Source organism: Trichomycterus rosablanca, chromosome 3, assembly GCF_030014385.1.
Source record: "Trichomycterus rosablanca isolate fTriRos1 chromosome 3, fTriRos1.hap1, whole genome shotgun sequence".
NCBI lineage: Eukaryota > Metazoa > Chordata > Actinopteri > Siluriformes > Trichomycteridae > Trichomycterus > Trichomycterus rosablanca.
Genome location: NC_085990.1, coordinates 37,900,064 through 37,916,931, shown reverse-complemented (window position 1 = coordinate 37,916,931; position 16,868 = coordinate 37,900,064). Strand labels below are relative to the sequence as shown.

General features: G+C 38.1%; 1 protein-coding gene across 1 annotated transcript; it reads right to left on the bottom strand.

The window, feature by feature from the left end:
- Positions 1-5,235: 5,235 nt before the first annotated feature.
- si:dkey-23o4.6 (retinol dehydrogenase 13) lies at positions 5,236-14,265 on the bottom strand. The gene is made up of 7 exons (XM_062991269.1): positions 14,199-14,265; positions 11,745-11,879; positions 11,302-11,493; positions 8,314-8,475; positions 8,081-8,200; positions 7,049-7,253; positions 5,236-6,609 (listed from the first exon to the last, which is right to left on the bottom strand). Exons 1-7 carry the CDS (start codon positions 14,263-14,265, stop codon positions 6,483-6,485), a joined length of 1,008 nt encoding a protein of 335 aa, XP_062847339.1. The 3' UTR covers positions 5,236-6,482.
- Between the last annotated feature and the right edge of the window lie 2,603 nt (positions 14,266-16,868).

Genomic DNA, 16,868 nt, shown 5'->3' with positions numbered 1-16,868 from the left:
CGACCTTCTGCCATTGCTTTCATGCACATTGTAGGTGCTTTCGAAAATCAGGGCAAAAATCGTGTAGTGTGAACTAGGCATAACTTAGCAACCCTGAGTATACATGTGTGTAGAACCATGTTCATTTCACTCATTAGATGCAAATTGCCTTTCCATATTAAATGATAAGAATATGCTTGCATTTGCAGGTTAATTTCCATCACTGCATTGCTGTCATGATTAATGCTTATGCCTCACACTCAGGATCCTGGAAAGCAAAGGAAATCTTTTAAACATCTATATATGATTACCTGCTTTATGAACCAGAACTAAATGCATATAATTAAATGCATATTACCTGGTTTATGAAATTTATATGAACATTTAAATGTTCTTTTTCAGCAGCACATAGCAATTAAAACAATCTTAAAAAATATCAAACAACAAGCTAAATCTAACCTAAGTACAATTAGAAATCCACTGTGGTTTATAATATTTACATAGGCTATGCTTTAGCTCACAGCTGCTTTGCAGACAAAGGGTAATACTGAAAGCAGAATTTCATGTTCAGTGAAGGAGGATGGGTAGATCATGGCTGCGCTGTAATTAACACTGAGCCTGAATGGCAGCTTATAGTTCATGGCTTGCAGTAATCACTGCTCTGTATTATGCTGCTGCATGTGCTGGTCACACTGTAATCAGTGCTACTCACAGAATCAGTGGGATTGTACTAAAACTGCCTGTGCTTTGACACACATACAACAAGTCCATCAAGCTCTGTATTTGCATTTGTTCTGTTTTTGTTTGAGAACTCATGTGTTGTTAAAGAGAAATGATTCAGTTCCTGGACATGCAATTAGTGTTTAAAAAAAGTTTAATAGTTTACATCTTAACCTATAAATGTTGAATACACTACATGTTTAAAGTGTTTGTCAGATGAACCACCACCACCACCACCAAGACTCCTACTATTACTTTAACCTAGATTGTTATCCAGAAATGCAAAGCAATTTTGCCACGTTCAATTTTCAGTTAGGAACTTGTTCTTATCTCGTAAACAGACAAAAATTATCTGTATTGGTGCCCATAAATAATCCACTGCCACTTTCACTCAGGAGGCTCCCCAAGGAGTCCTTGGACCCATCTAATTTATACTATATGTCTCTCCATTACATCAGATCATTCACAACCACAGACTTAAGTTCCACTGCTATGCATATAATGTACAGTTTTATACTCGTCTCCTATCACACCTAAAACTGTGGTTGATTAACAATCACAACCCAAACCTGATAAATCTGAAGTTTTCCTAGTTTGGCCCAAAGCACTTGTCTTTAACCTTACTGGTCTGTGGATGGTGTAACTAAAGTTAAAAAGCTTTACATTATTTTTGACCTCATTATTTTCCTAAGATTTCCATTTGCGCAATAAATTCTCTTCCACTATCTCTTCCTCCATTTCTTCCTTCAAAGATCGACTAATAACCATCCCCATTACTGCACATTATTCTTCTTTCTGTATGTCTTAGTGTTGTTGTGTTCTTTCCTCTAATATTTATATCTAATATTTTTCTCTTAAATAAAGGCACTATATAAATTTAACATATTATTATTGTTATTATTCTTAGTACTAAAATTTAATAAACTTTATAGCAGCCAAGTCAGTTAAGTGGGGCAGCAGTTATTGACACTACGGAAACCACCAGGGAATATGGATTCTGGAGTGTTTTTAGCATTTAATTCACTACAAATGCTCCCAATGGCTTTAAAGGTCATCACTAAGGGTAATCCATTTATAGCAGAAATCTTTCATTACATAACTCCCAAAAGTCTTTAGTCTTAAGTCTTTTAGTCTTTGTAACAATAACATGGAGAAGGGTGGGTTTTTTTCATGAACTATACAATAGGGCTTTATTCAAAGAAATTATGACAATAAAATAACATGGGGTAGAATCCAGTTACAAGGTATACTACAAAATATTTTCAGTCACTGTTTTCTTAGCATATAATACAATTGCCTGGATCTTAGTGTTTCAACAACTGTGTATTATTAAGTCATCCAAGTTTGTGATGTTTATTTGTAATATTATGAACATAAACACAAATATTGACCCGTGTACAATATATCAAAAAAAAAAAAAAAAATGAATAGCTGAAAAGAAATAAAATTATACATTACTTTTTGTTTAACTATTACTAGTTATGATTGTCAGATTTGTAGTTTAATCTGTTACGTAAGAGTTGTAAAACTAAATTCTACGTATGCATACAATACAATGCATTCGAGGATTTATAGCACCTTATCTGATTTCTTTTTTTCATTAGTAATTATGGATATGTATACGGCAAACATGAAACTACAGCTCTAGTCAATGCACTTATGTCTGCATGAGAGCAGAAAGCTAATGGAAGCCCCACTGGGACAGTCTGTACAGACAGCTCATTGATTGAACTCAGTCTTCCTATGCTATTTAAATGGAACCACAAGCTTTAGTGTTTTTTAAATTGCAATATTGTTCTGATGGTTAAAGCTAATAGTTTGAGTTTTGTCTAAACACTTTAAAGCATGCATACAAACATAAAACCTATTTTACATTGGTTGATTCCTATACAGCCTGGTTGATCTGAACAGATGTTAGGAAGACACAGAGGCGCAGATATAACTGTGTGGAGTGTTCTCCCAACTCTGAAAAACATTAGTGTTACCTAATAAGTTACCTAATATTAGTTATAAACAAAGTAGTAGTAGTTTTTCCAAACAGTTATTTGAATCAGGAATAATACTAAAATTCCTCTAATGTCTACTAGGCTAATGCAGACCAATTTACCAATGGTTAGTCTAATTCATTTGGGCTGTCTCTCAAACTGCATTCTGCATAATACTTTACATATTTAAGTGCACTGACTGTTTACTAATATGACTGTTTATTTAGTTCTGTAGTATGTAGTTAAACACTGAAAAGCTGAAATTGGAAATGCTCTGTTTTATTTCAAGCACTTTGGCCCCTTTGGATAGTTTGCCATATATTACAATTGTAAATTAGTTATGGCTTCTATTAAAGAAAAACTGTCAAGATTTACTATTTCTTAATGACGATACTATTTTAAAAGTTTCCATTTTATAGCGAAAAATGTTGAACTGTTGAACCACATGTTAATCTCAATTCTTTGTTCCCTAAGATTTGTGTACTAAATGTCAGTGTTTGTAGTTGACAATGTGAAGTGCAAACCACAGAAGAACTCATTGTTGAGTTGAATCTTTTTGTCCTTGCATGGTTTGGTGACTCCATACCCCATCTATGTTTTTAATATTTATTTGTTCATAAAAAATTTACAATAAAGTGGTTAAAATACATGTTTTAGTCATGCCCCCCGGTTTTCACTCAGTTACCCTAACATATTCACCCAAAATATTCTACAAGTCACAATTTCAACATTATCTGTATCTAATGAAGACCATGGGAAGACCAAAAGTAAGTTGTATGTTTGATAATATTGCACATCTGACTGGGATGATTAATCTTAATGTACATTCCTGTTACTTACATTTTGTTCTTAGTTGTGATTTGTTTATTGAATTTTTTTTTTATAAACCACTAGACTGTGCCCAGTGTTCCCATGCTTTTAGTATGAACTCCATGCTGCTATATTTCATGTATTCTAATTCTATGTTAAAAACTCAGTCCTGTTGCCTGAGATTGACCAATACACAATATGAGCAGTTAGGTGTGTTAGTTACTAGATTCAGTGTTGAACGAAGATAAAAAATGAAGTTCAAGGCACCCATTCGGTGGACTGTCCCGTGTAATGTTTGATGTATAAAATCTTCACTTTGCCTCCATCTAGTGTTTAGATGTGGTTTGTCCTGATGTTCAGCAGTTGCTTTAATGCTGCATTTTAGGTACAGTGCATGATAGTGTAGTTGGGAATATTTTATAAATGCAAACCAAATAATCCGCAAATGACTAGAGAAACACTATCAAAATTATCAGCTGAATAGAAAAAGATTCTGGATTAATATTCCACAGTTTGGGGGCTATAATTTTACAAAACCAGGCTGTACAGCTGGAGCAAGACATTTGGTCAAGAGCTAAATTATTAATTACAGACTTTACTTCAGTCCAGCCAGGTGTGTGTGGGCCCAATTTATTTTATTTGTATGTTTTGTATTTTTTGTTCTTATACAGTTATGTTCATTTCAGTTCCTGTGTTTGTGATCGTCATTGCATTTGTTGTGTATTTTATATACTAACAGTGTTTTAATGGTAAATTGGGAGTATATAGACCAGCAGGTAGTGCATTAATATAGGTAGTGCAGGTAGTGCATTAATATAGACAAGCAGGTAGTGCATTAACAGTGTTCTTAGATAGAGTTTAGCATTAGGTGCTAGAAACTTACAAACCTGTCAAATAATAGAGGGTAACCCAGGGCCTTCGCACAGTTCAACGTATCTTATCCAGCTGTGACATAAAAGGTATGGCGAGGGTGCTACAAGTAGAATCGCCTGGAGTAAGAAAATTAAAGCACCATATTTAAAACTCAACTAAACTATATTTTTTAAGAGATGTGTCGTTAAAAACATTTTTAAAACCGGCTGACAGGACTACAAAAATTAAACACCACAACAACACCAGCGAGACAAAACGAAAACCATCCTGTTCTTGCAACACTTATTGTTTACAGCTACGTTGGCGTATTTACCATTTAGAGTGTTAGCATATTTATTAGCAGATGCATGTAAACTTGTTAAACACGTATTAAAGCTGCTTTGTTTTCACTATGGTTTAAAGGACACTAAGTGTTATCTGAAATGCAAATAAAATAAGTTACATTATTTAAGACAGGAAAAAATAAAGGCATTAACCAGAGTTTTAATAGCCTATTATTTGCTAGGCATGTGACAATAGCATGCAATGTCAATGACAGTATTTTGTATTTTAGTAAAGAGTAGCTTATACCTATCCTCTAATATGGGGTTCAAAAGAAAAATAATCAAAGCTTGCATCTGAATTGCACAATACTGGTAAAGATCTTACACTCGTGCCATCTATATTAAGTGCAAAATCAGGGAATCATGTTGCTAATGCTCTTGGAAAATAGGTGTGCTGATATATATGGTTTTATTGATATTTTTTAGAAAGTAAGAACATGTCCAGTGTTCAAATAATTGGACCATGAAGGGGGTCAAAGACCAATCTTTATCAGTATGGCAAAATGACTTTACACAAATATACACATACAACATTTCCAGAAAAGTTGAAATTTGTTCATTTTTCATGTTCAACTTTTATTAAATGGACAGATTTACAAAAGGAATACATTTAATGTTTTGGCTAAACAACTTAATTGTATTTTGTAAATATAACAAAATTTGAATTTGATACCTGTAGCATACTCAAAAGGGGCAAAATAAGTCAGTGGCTATTTCAGCAAAACAATGCCAGGCCTCATTATGCATGTACTACAACAGTATGGCTTTGTAGACACAGTATGTGTGTGATGAACTGGTTTGTCTACAGTCAAGTTCTGTCTCCTGTTAAAAACGTATGATGGTTCATAAAGATGACTGCAGACTGTTGAGATGCATATGAGTAACCGGACATCATATAATCGACCAAAGGTCAAAAGAGCATAAAAAATGGACCAGTGGTTGAATAAGCCTTTTACATTTAATACTTCACAAAAATCCTATGCAGTGTCAGATGGAAACCTAGAGCATATAGTTTTATATGAGGAGTTTTACAAATATCATACTCAAATCTCAATTAAGAAAGATTAACTCTGGTCTACTGTTTTATTTTCTGTGTAGAAAACGTTTTATATATAAGGTCATATTTCATGTTTCATGTAAGACATTAAGAAATTCATGATGTAGGTTGGTGGGGATATCTGTGATAGACAAACTTACAATGTGTACATTACATACAGCTTATGACAATATTCAAGTGGTTTAGTTACACTTTACAGTGCATTTCAAATGAAATAATACACTGCAATAGCCCTTATTTTAAACATCGTTAAACATCAAATTAGGCTGGAAAGACAATATGCATGTTGTTCCCTGAGATTACGATTGGATGATCATGAATGATCAAATGTATGTTGAATGCAAACTGCACTAGTTGCTCCAGTAACTCTACTATTTCTCAAACTTATGTTTTGTACCACTACACAAGTGAAAGCATTTGGTCAGAGTGAGATTGAGTCATGACTCAATGCTCTTTTTCTTCACCTAAAACTTCTACACTAATAATATTTAATCAGCCGCTATGTTTTGACCTAAAGTAAATGACAACTCTCAGTAGTACAAAAATTACTTAAACTATTTAGCCCGTATACTGTAAACATTTCACTAAGTCTAATGTTTTGGTCACGCTAATTCCAAAGGTGTGAATTAGGGTATATGTATACTATACAGTCACATGTCTTTGGATACTGTTGCTTAGTGACGGTATTATCTACAATCAATTCCATAATTAGAAAAAACATCAGATTCAAAGATGTTAATGCTGCTGATGTTCAAACCTCTGCTCAGTAGTTAGACCCACCAGTCGGGCACTCTCTTCCCACAGTCTTCGTGCTACCTCATCATCTTTAGCTTCTGGTGCAGGCTCTTTCTCAGCACAATCACTGCCATGACAACACATACACATTAAACAATAATACAGTATATAAGACTGAGTTTTAAGTAATACTTCATTCTCTATGTATATCAGTCTCTGTATTGTATTTCTCCACTCTCCTAAATGATGAATAATACACATTTTTAAGCGTGTAAAAAGAGCATTTTAAAGTTTTGACTCTCCTTTAGAATTTAATTACACTATAATTTAGTTTCAGGTAAATGGGTATGTAATTAATCTGTCTGTTGTACTTGCACATATATTTTACAGATGCAGTGAATAGAGATTAGTGTAAAACGTGAGTTATTATTATTATTGCTAAGTGCCATCAAGTCAATTCAGACTCCTGGCAATTATAAGGATAATGTTTCTCCAAAACATCCTGTCTTCTGTTTGGGTCTTTAGGCTTCAAATTAAATTAACTAATGCAATTATAACTACTGTACCTGAAGTAGCACCCAGACTTGTTCTCCAGGCCCTCTGTTACAGCACAGAAGATGGACGTCTGCGCACCCTGCCAGGGTGTCTTCAACAGCATGTAACTAACAGGTGAGTATACATACTTCAGCAGGGGGAACCAAGACTTAATATGGCGACTCAGCTCTGTGTGGATTACTCCAGGGTGCAGACTGTAAGAGGTCACCCCAGTACCTTTAAAATCCATCATAAAACAAAAAATATATATATGAACGCTCATGTATATACGTAAGTAAGAATGCTTTAAAAAATAGTGAGTTAATAGTTATTTTTCTCTGTTAACAAAATGCAAAGGAAATTAACAAAAGATAAATCTAAATCCAATCAATATTTGGTGTGACCACCCTTTGCCTTCAAAACAACATAAATTTATCTAGGTACACTTACACAAAGTTAGGGATTTTGTAAAATTGTGCAGGTGTATGATTAACTAATTATACCAAACTGGTGATTTTCATATGCAGGTTAAAACACAATCATTAACTGATACAAAAACAACTGTGTTACTCAAACTGTAGCTTGTTCAACATAAAACTACATATATTGTTCTCTTGTTTACCTTTTTGACATATATTTTTGTAATCTTTCAAATATGGCAAATATAAATATTATGAGACATATACAGTACTTTATTGTAAAACTCTCTTAAAGAATCATTAAACAAGCTTCTGATTATTACAAAGCCATCAATAGCAATTGGTTAAAGAGATCATAACTAGTTCTGCTATCTGGGTGGGAGGCATAAAATCATAATCAAAGCAACAATAGCCAATCTTGAGTGTCTGTGAACCAATATGACTCAGTTACTTGGTTTGGCAATGACAAGATTATTAGACAAAAAGGACTTTCAAAATGTGATAAAATAAGATTTAAAAAATAATCATCTATGTGCCACCCACCTTCATAAGAATCAAAAGGTATCATTTGGGTAGTAATTCCAACTATATAATTAGCCATGAAATTATATCAGAAAACATATCATTTGCAAACCTGAATTTTACCTTTCATCCGACGAGCAAGTTCTCTGGAGAAAAGCACATTAGCCAGCTTGCTCTGTCCGTAGCTAACCAAAGAGTTGTATGGCCTTTTCTCAAAAAACAGATCATCAAAATGAATTTTTCCTGTAGAAAAACATTGATATATGGCAAACAATATTATTTCTATATAGTAATATTATAGAAAAAATTTATTTGTAAAAACTGGTTTAGCAAATATTTAATCAAAAAGAAATTACCGCCAATATGTGCAATACTGGAAACAGTCACCACACGACTGGGGGCAGAGCTCTTAATTTTTTCCAAAAGCAAATTGGTGAGCAGAAAATGGCCCAAGTGATTAACAGCCAGCTGGGTCTCAAAGCCATCCTCTGTAATCCACTTGGGACACATCATTACACCTGTTTTAGAAACACATGTTTACAATTCTACAACTTACTTTTTAGCATTGCCATTATTATTCTTTCACCTTTATACTATTATAACATGTTTAGTTTATATGCATGTTAGAGTAGTATGATTGACTGGGCTTGTGATATAACCTTAGCCTAGTGGGTCCAGGTTGCCACTGTTGGGCCCTTGAGCAAGGCCTTTAACCCTCAATTGCTTAGAGTGTATACTGTAAGTCGCCTTGGATAAAAGCATCTGCTAAATGCTGAAAATGTAAATGTAAATTAAAGATTTTGAGTGTGTTTGAAAACCTAGTTTGCTTGCTTATTACTAAATAACAAGGGAGCGCATATCCCAGCTTGTCTGGAAGCTGAGGTCAGAATGCAGCAATTGCATGGCGCCTCTGGCGCCGAGAGGGTAAAGGGCCTTGCTCAAGGACCCAACAGTGCTGTGGTAAAGTGATTAAACTTACTTTTGGAACTGTTTTTTAGAACTGTGCTACACTGCCGAGTGTTTGTGTTAGGTTCTGTGGTGTCAGGGGAATACACCATCTCTCCCTGACGCCACAGGCCTTACAGAGTAGAAAACGAGCTGGCTGTAAGTACCTGGCCAGCTCGTTAGGGCGAACGCGCTGCAGCTGCGCCTCCCCTTATTTAAGGGGATGGCGCTAAGCTGCAGGGGTCGCACCTTCTGTTTTTCCCTGGTTGTTTGCTTTTCTTTTCCTTTAGTTTGTTTGGCACTACGGTGCCCTTTTATGTTCGTTTATTTTCTTTTGGCTGCACCGCACCAGCCACTTTCCTTTGCCTAGGGCTAGCCGGTTCCCCAGGCGCTGTATAGCGTCAGGGTGGGTACGTCGTAAGGCGGAGGTAAGGTAGGGTTAGATTTTTAGTTTTGGTGCGACTTTGTGCAGCCCACGCGCTGCGGTTTTGTTTTCGGGTTTTGCGAAACAGTGAACAGTGTCGTGTTTACCCAGCGTCGGGCTCACGAGTTAGAGCCGCGCTATAGCGGGTCTAACCCCAGAGTCAGTCCGCAAGCTTGTGTTATTTTTCGGCGCGTTTCGGAGTGGCGCGGCCACTTCCCAGCGCAGAGCGCCTGTGACAGCGCCGCGGCCATCTCTCCGAGCGCTTCCCACTTAAAGCGGCCACTTCCCGGTCATGTCGGCCGGTGACAGCGCCGCTGGGAACCCTTTTTACGCGCCCAGAGGGACGCGATCCCCTCCCAGCGCGGATCGCTGGTGACAGTGTCGCGTTTTTCCATTCTGGGGCGTTCTTTTAATACGGCCACTTCCCAGCCAGAATGGCTGGTGATAGCGCCGTAACGCTCATTCTTTAGAGCTTACAAATACTCGCGCCCGGTAAACGGCTCGGCGTTTTCCAGCAGTTTCTGCTGGCGGCCGAGCCATTTGAGTTATCTATTGCCGGTTTACCTTCCCTTTCCGTCCGTCCACCACGAGGTATTCCACCCGGTGAACCCACTCCTCGCCTCAACAGCCCAGGGAGCGATTTTGCCATCAGCTCCACTGTGGCAAGTCGAGTATGCTCCCGGACTGGAGGCGAGCGACCCGGGTTCGCGCCTCGCAGTCCCCGTTTTTTCCCTTATGTATGTTTTTCTGTTCTTTTTCAGCCCACGACGTCATTGGCTGCCTTCGGGATCTCCCGAGGTCTTTTTGTTCCCTTTATTCTTTGTTTTATTGTATAGTATGTTTATTATTTGTTAAATAAAATCCTTTTTCGTTAAATCCTCTGCATCCTTGGGTCCTTCCTCCCCCACTCATAACAGTTTGGACCTTAGTAATTTGGAATTTCGAACTTATTGGGTACCAGCGCAGGATGACAACTGTGATGTAATAGACATGTATTACTATTTACAACTTTAGAAAAGAACAGCTGGAAATATATTTAACTATTTTGCTAAATATTCAAGCACAACAAAGCATTCTTCTGAATTAAGTTGAAAAGGAGAATTCTGCCTGTCCATCAGTTACAATGTAGCATTTGTATCCTGAAAGTATTGCTGACAAGTTGAAATTATTACATTTCTTAAGAAAGCAGTGTGATATTGAGCTGCCTAACTGTAAAATGCTGCCAAAAAATGTTCAGATTTTGCTTTAGATTAATAGAAAAGCTGAAGCTTTTAGTGGCTTCCCTAGTCGACTATTGCCCACCCTCCCCCACACTCACCAACAACAATACTGACAATGCAGCTGCCAGAGGTTTTTAAGATTTTTTTAAACATTGCATTTACACACTAAGAAATTAGTCATAGCTGTCTGTAACTATGTAATAATTAAGGCTGCTGCAATGCAGGGGAGGAAACTGATTTAAGCATTATTATTATTACTATTATTATTGGAAGTAGTGAGCATTCCCACTCCATTTATCTATTTATTTATTAGGATTTTAACATCATGTTTTAAACACTTTGGTTACATTCATGACAGAAACAGTAGTTACTCGTTACAAGTTTAATGTCAAACACAGTCATGGACAACTTTGTATCTCTTGCACTTGCATGTCTTTGGACTGTGGGAGGAAACCAGAGCTCCTGGAGGAAACCCACAGACACGGGGAGAACATGCAAACTCCACACAGAAAGGACCCGGACCGCCCCACCTGGGGATCAAACTCAGGACCTTCTTGCTGTAAGGTGACAGTGCTACCCACTGAGCCACCGTGCCGCCCCCCACTCCATTTAAAACAATATTAGAGGCAACTCTTCTCATATTTACTGATTTATGGAATTTTTTTATTGCAGATCACCTGAGTAAGTACTGTGTTTAGCTCTTTTATTGGTTTTTTATTTACCATGTTTTTCGAAAGGTCTTGCACTATATTTACCTGCATTGTTGATAAGTATATTCAGTCGTTCCTCTGTGGCTAAGAACTCCTTGGCAAACTCACGAACTGAATGAAGGGAAGTCAAGTTTAGGTGTCTAATTACCACATTCCCATTTCCTGTAGATTGCCTGATTTCATTTGCAGCCGCTTCAGCCCGTGTCAGATCCCGACAAGCCATCACCACCCGAGCCCCTAAATTCACACAACACAAATAGCACGAAGTAAAACAATACGGCATCTATTACTGACTTGAATTATCTATTGGCACACCAGGATCATGTGTTTAACATAATTTGGTATTGGGTCATTAAAATGATAATGTCAGTAGCACTTCAGTGTTGGTGATGGCCAGTATTGAAATGTGATACTAGTATCATATTAAAAAGAGGAAAAGAAGAAAATGGGACAGTATATTTCTTGCAGTATGTTTCAGCATGATGTACCTCTGCGAGCCATATCCAATGCTGTTTCCTTGCCAATGCCAGTGTTGGCTCCTGTGATCAGTACTGTCTTTCCATTAAGGCAAGTTTGACTTGTGCAGGTGGCACCAACAATCCATTTTCGAATCAACAGAAAGCCTGCAGAAAAGACAGCAAATACATTCACTACACCACAAACTGGTAAATGCTCAAACATCTACTGCCAACTATCTGAAAAATTAAAAAAAAATCTTGCCTTTCCAAAAAGCTGGTAAAAGACTTACATTTTAAATCTATATATTGGATCTGTATTGTAAATGTTATTTCTATGTAAATAAGTGCCAGTAGACGTGGTATCACACACGACACAACCCAGGGATTCTATCTATCCCTCAAGCTACATTCAGAGTGGAATTAGGCATGCTTTTCCCATATCCATGGTAGTTTCCTTTGGGTGTTCCTATTTTCTGAACTATCCTAAAACATGCCACTATGTGTATTATTCATTAATTTATTATTACTTACTGCTTAATCCCGGTGAGGGTCAAGGTGGGTCCGGGACCACCTGAAATAACTGGATTCACAGCAGGATCAAGCCCTTGACAGAGTGCCAATCAATAGCAGGGCAATCTGTTGATGCATGCTCAATAATCCAGGTACACAAATCCACAAAGTTGAATCAGTTCATCTGGACACAAGTTTGTTGTAGAGATACGTTTCGTCACTCAATCCGAATGACTTCTTCAGTCTGAGCTGGTGTTCAATACCCCAACCTTATATGCAGTTGATTTGCATAACGACCGATCACTGCCCATTGCATAACAATGAAACCGGTGATCAGGTCCATATGTAATTCACAATGACCATTAATTACAATGTTCATGTGTGTCTTTCACACATGATTGGGGTAAAGCTCCTCAGTGGTGATTCCGTATGTGGCGGGAGTATCGGAACAATTAAGACGGATATTCTCCAAACACTGTGTTTCAGTTGCTTTCAAACCCCAGAACACGCTACGCCAGAAATTAGTTCACCCTAAGGTCCGGGTTCCTCGACACAAACAGAGTAACGTAGTGTATGCTGTTAGGTGCCAGGAGGATTGTCGGGAACTGTACATCGGGGAAACTAAACAGCCACTGGCGAAACGAATGGCCCAACATAGAAGATCGACCTCTTCTGGCCAGGACTCCGCGGTTTACACCCACCTGCAAGCCAGCTGCCACTCATTTAATGATGAAGATGTGCAGATCCTTGACAAGGAGGAACGCTGGTTTGAACGTGGAGTCAAAGAGGCCATTTACGTGAAGAGGGAACGACCATCCCTGAACCGGGGACAGGGCCTGAGAGTACATCTCTCACTATCATACAACGCCGTAATAGGAGCTTTACCCCAATCATGTGTGAAAGACACACATGACCGTTGTAATTAATGGTCATTGTGAATTACATATGGACCTGATCACCGGTTTCATTGTTATGCAATGGACAGTGATCGGTCGTTATGCAAATCAACTGCATATAAGGTTGGGGTATTTAACACCAGCTCAGACTGAAGAAGTCATTCGGATTGAGTGACGAAACGTATCTCTACAACAAACTTGTGTCCAGATGAACTGATTCAACTTTGTGGAATAGAACGGCAACACATTTAGCATGTTTTTGGGAGATGGTAGAAACTTGAACAGTCAAAGGAAATCTACACAGGGTCAAGGTGGGTCCGGGAGAATGTGCAAAAAGTGAAAAGGTAAAAGTCAATCCTTTGTTGCTCTGTGGCACCCATTCTACCAGCTGTGCAAATTTTCCACCCAGTAAATGTATTGGCTGCAGACACGCTGTGCTGTGATCAGCATAAGGCGTTTACTAAAGATTAATAAATGAATATAAGTATGTAGGCTGCAATTTAGGTCTTGAAGACATGGTTTTGGTCCATGTCTCTGGTTACTGTCTGTAAGGAGTTAATGTTTGTGTTGTTTTTTTATTTTTATTTCCCTCTCCCAAAAACATTCAAAGGGTAATTTGGATGCTTTTAGATGCCAGTACACTCTCAGTGCTGGTCCCAAGCCCAGATAAAAGTGAGGGTCTGGTATGCAGTATGACCCCTAAACACGAGTGCAGCCAAAAAACTGCCTCAATGTGTGACTGTGTAAACACTGAAGCTGTTGGTAAACAATGATTGCTCGTGTCAACGACTGGACTTTGCCCTAACAATTTCCTTGCTGAAAGGTTCGGTCGGACGGTCGGTTTACCGATCATTATAGTCGTTTAAAGTTTTAGACTAAGCTTGATACAGTTACAGTTACATACTGCTGAAACTTATTATCACTTGTCCCATGAGTACTAATGGAAACTCGGACTACTTAATGAATAAACAACGTCCATTGCTCTATCCTTATTTCCTGGCGATCACTAAGCCTCTGTAGCTGTGTCTACGTTACAAAACGTGGTTAAAACAATAAAGAGAAAGCCCATGAGACTTACCAGTCGCAACGAGTAGTAGGACTGCGCCATACTGCACACACATACACGTCCGAACTTGGTCCCACATTTCTGTAGACTGTGCGTCAAAACTCAACTCCGATCCAGACCTGCGATTGTTTGCTGCCCCCTCAGCTGTGTGGCTATAAATAGATAAAGCAGCTTAAGCTACAGCATTATACTGCGTGCATTAACGGTGCACTTGTCGGTGTTTTATTCATATTACTGTTGCATATTGGCTGGGAATATCTCGGAAACATGTTAAAACAATAATATAAAAAGAATTTGAAAAAAAGTATTGTATATGACTGCGAAATATACTATGAAACAGCTTCTGGGAAAAAGTCGGACACGCTTGTTTACATTTTTCTTGCTAGACTAAATAGGTTATACACGTGCCCACAAGTGCCATTCAACTCACCCAACCGTTTGGATAAATAATAAATAAAACATGTCACTCCTTTTCTATCTACAGTTCTAGTTCACCTTGTAGCCTTTAGATCCAAAATTCTTCTGAATGTGATTTCCAGTAATATACAGGTTGGTTAAAAGAATGGGATGGTTAGTAATTAAGTGCATGGCTGGATTACTGACCGGGCCAGTGGGGCCAGCGCCCAGGGGCCCTTGAGGTCAGGGGGCCCCGGGGGGGGCCCTGGCCCAAAACATTTTGCGATGCCTATCAACATTTATGATACAATATATTTTTATTTCCGAGGGCCCTCCATTTTAAGGATCCTCTGACTATTAGGGACTTTGACCCCAGGGCCTCTTGGGGGCCCTAGCCATGCTTTTGGGGCCCCTAGCCATGCTTTTGGGCCCTAGCCATGCTTTTGGGCCCCTTATGAAAATGGATGAGGCATTGTGGCACTGCTCTGACTTCGACTTCTGGCTATTAGGGGTCCTAGGAAAGAGGGGGGCATATTTTTAGAGGGTCCTGGTTATGAGAGCCCCTACCAGGGGGCCCTAGAGAAGAGCAGGGCATACCATTAGAGGGCCCTTGATCACGAGGGCCCCTGCTATGGGGCCCTTGACTTCCATAGAAGTCGTTTACCATGGCTCCTTGACTTTCTAGGGACCTACAAATTGCCAGGCAAGCTACCATATTTCATAACAGACGTTTTGTTGCAAATATGCGATTCAGGCCCTTACTTAATGTTTCTGAATTTGTATTGTTTCAAAATTATTATGTTCAATTTCTCTTAAGCGCAGAGACACAAATTAATTTTGCAATTTTGCAATTATTTAAATTTAAGACAAGCAATTTCAAGCAGTTTGAATGCATACACACACTTAACTGAGCTATTTGATGTTCTTTTCATGCCTGACAATATGTCCAACAGTGAGCTCACTTTAAAGGCTAACTCACTCTTTGCCCAGGGGCCCAGACTATCCTTAATCCGTCCTTGATTAAGTGGATAATGTTTTTAGGCTAAAGCTTTTACAGGATGCAGATTTAATGACAAGACCTGTTTACACCTTAAACAGATTGTGCTGATTAATAATTTTGACCCACCCCCTCTCCCTGAGACATAATGTAGCCTCTTGTGTTGTCAGAATTTTTGTGGTATGGCTTCAAAACTCTGAAATAATCTCCCTGAGACATAAAGGTGTGTTTGTCAGGATGAGCACTTGTTCAAACTGACCTACAAATTGTAGGGCTGTTTATTTCAATGAACATACACTGAGTGGATCAGACACAGCAGCGCTGCTGGAGTTTTTGAATACCGTGTCCACTCACTGTCCACTCTGTTAGACACTCCTACCTAGTTGGTCCACCTTGCAGATGTAAAGTCAGAGACGATCACTCATCTATTGCTGCTGTTTGAATCGGTCATCTTCTAGACCTTTATCAGTAGTCACAGGACGCTGCCCACAGGGCGCTGTTGGCTGTATGTTTTTGGATGGTGGACTATTCTCAGTCCAGCAGTGACAGTGAGGTGTTTAAAAACTCCAGCAGCGCTGCTGTGTCTGATCCACTCATACCAGCACAACACACACTAACACACCACCACCATGTCAGTGTCACTGCAGTGCTGAAAATGACCCACCACACAAATAATATTTGCTCTGTAGTGGTCCTGGGAGAGTCCTGACCATTGAAGAACAGCACGAAAGGGGGCTAACAAAGCATGCAGTGAAACAGATGGACTTCAGTAATTGTAGAACTACAAAAAGCTTCTATATGGTAAGTGGAGCTGATAAAATGGACAGTGAGTGTAGAAACAAGGAGGTGGTTTTAATGTTATGGCTGATCAGTGTACCTCTTAATAGTAAGTTGTAAAGATTTATAGGCCAGGTTAATTGTTTAATAATTAAATATTATTTATTTATTGTGCTTTGATATAGATTCATTGTTAATGTCTTTTAAAATGCCGAACAGTTCTAGGATAAGATTGGATAAAGTTGATATAAATATATATAATAAATATATAATAAATAAAAATTATATATTTTTATATACTTTTTAGTATTTTAAAAAAGACACTCTTTATTCTATCTCACTTTTAATAATATTTTGTCTATTTTGGGGCCACAGTTTTGAAAAGAAAGATAAAGATTATAGTTAATGCACAATTATTAGAATAGTAAAATTGCAATTACTATATTAATATTAATATAGTAAGAGTCAGAAGAAAAGTGAAAAAAAAAAACAGTGAAAGGCAACAGGAACAT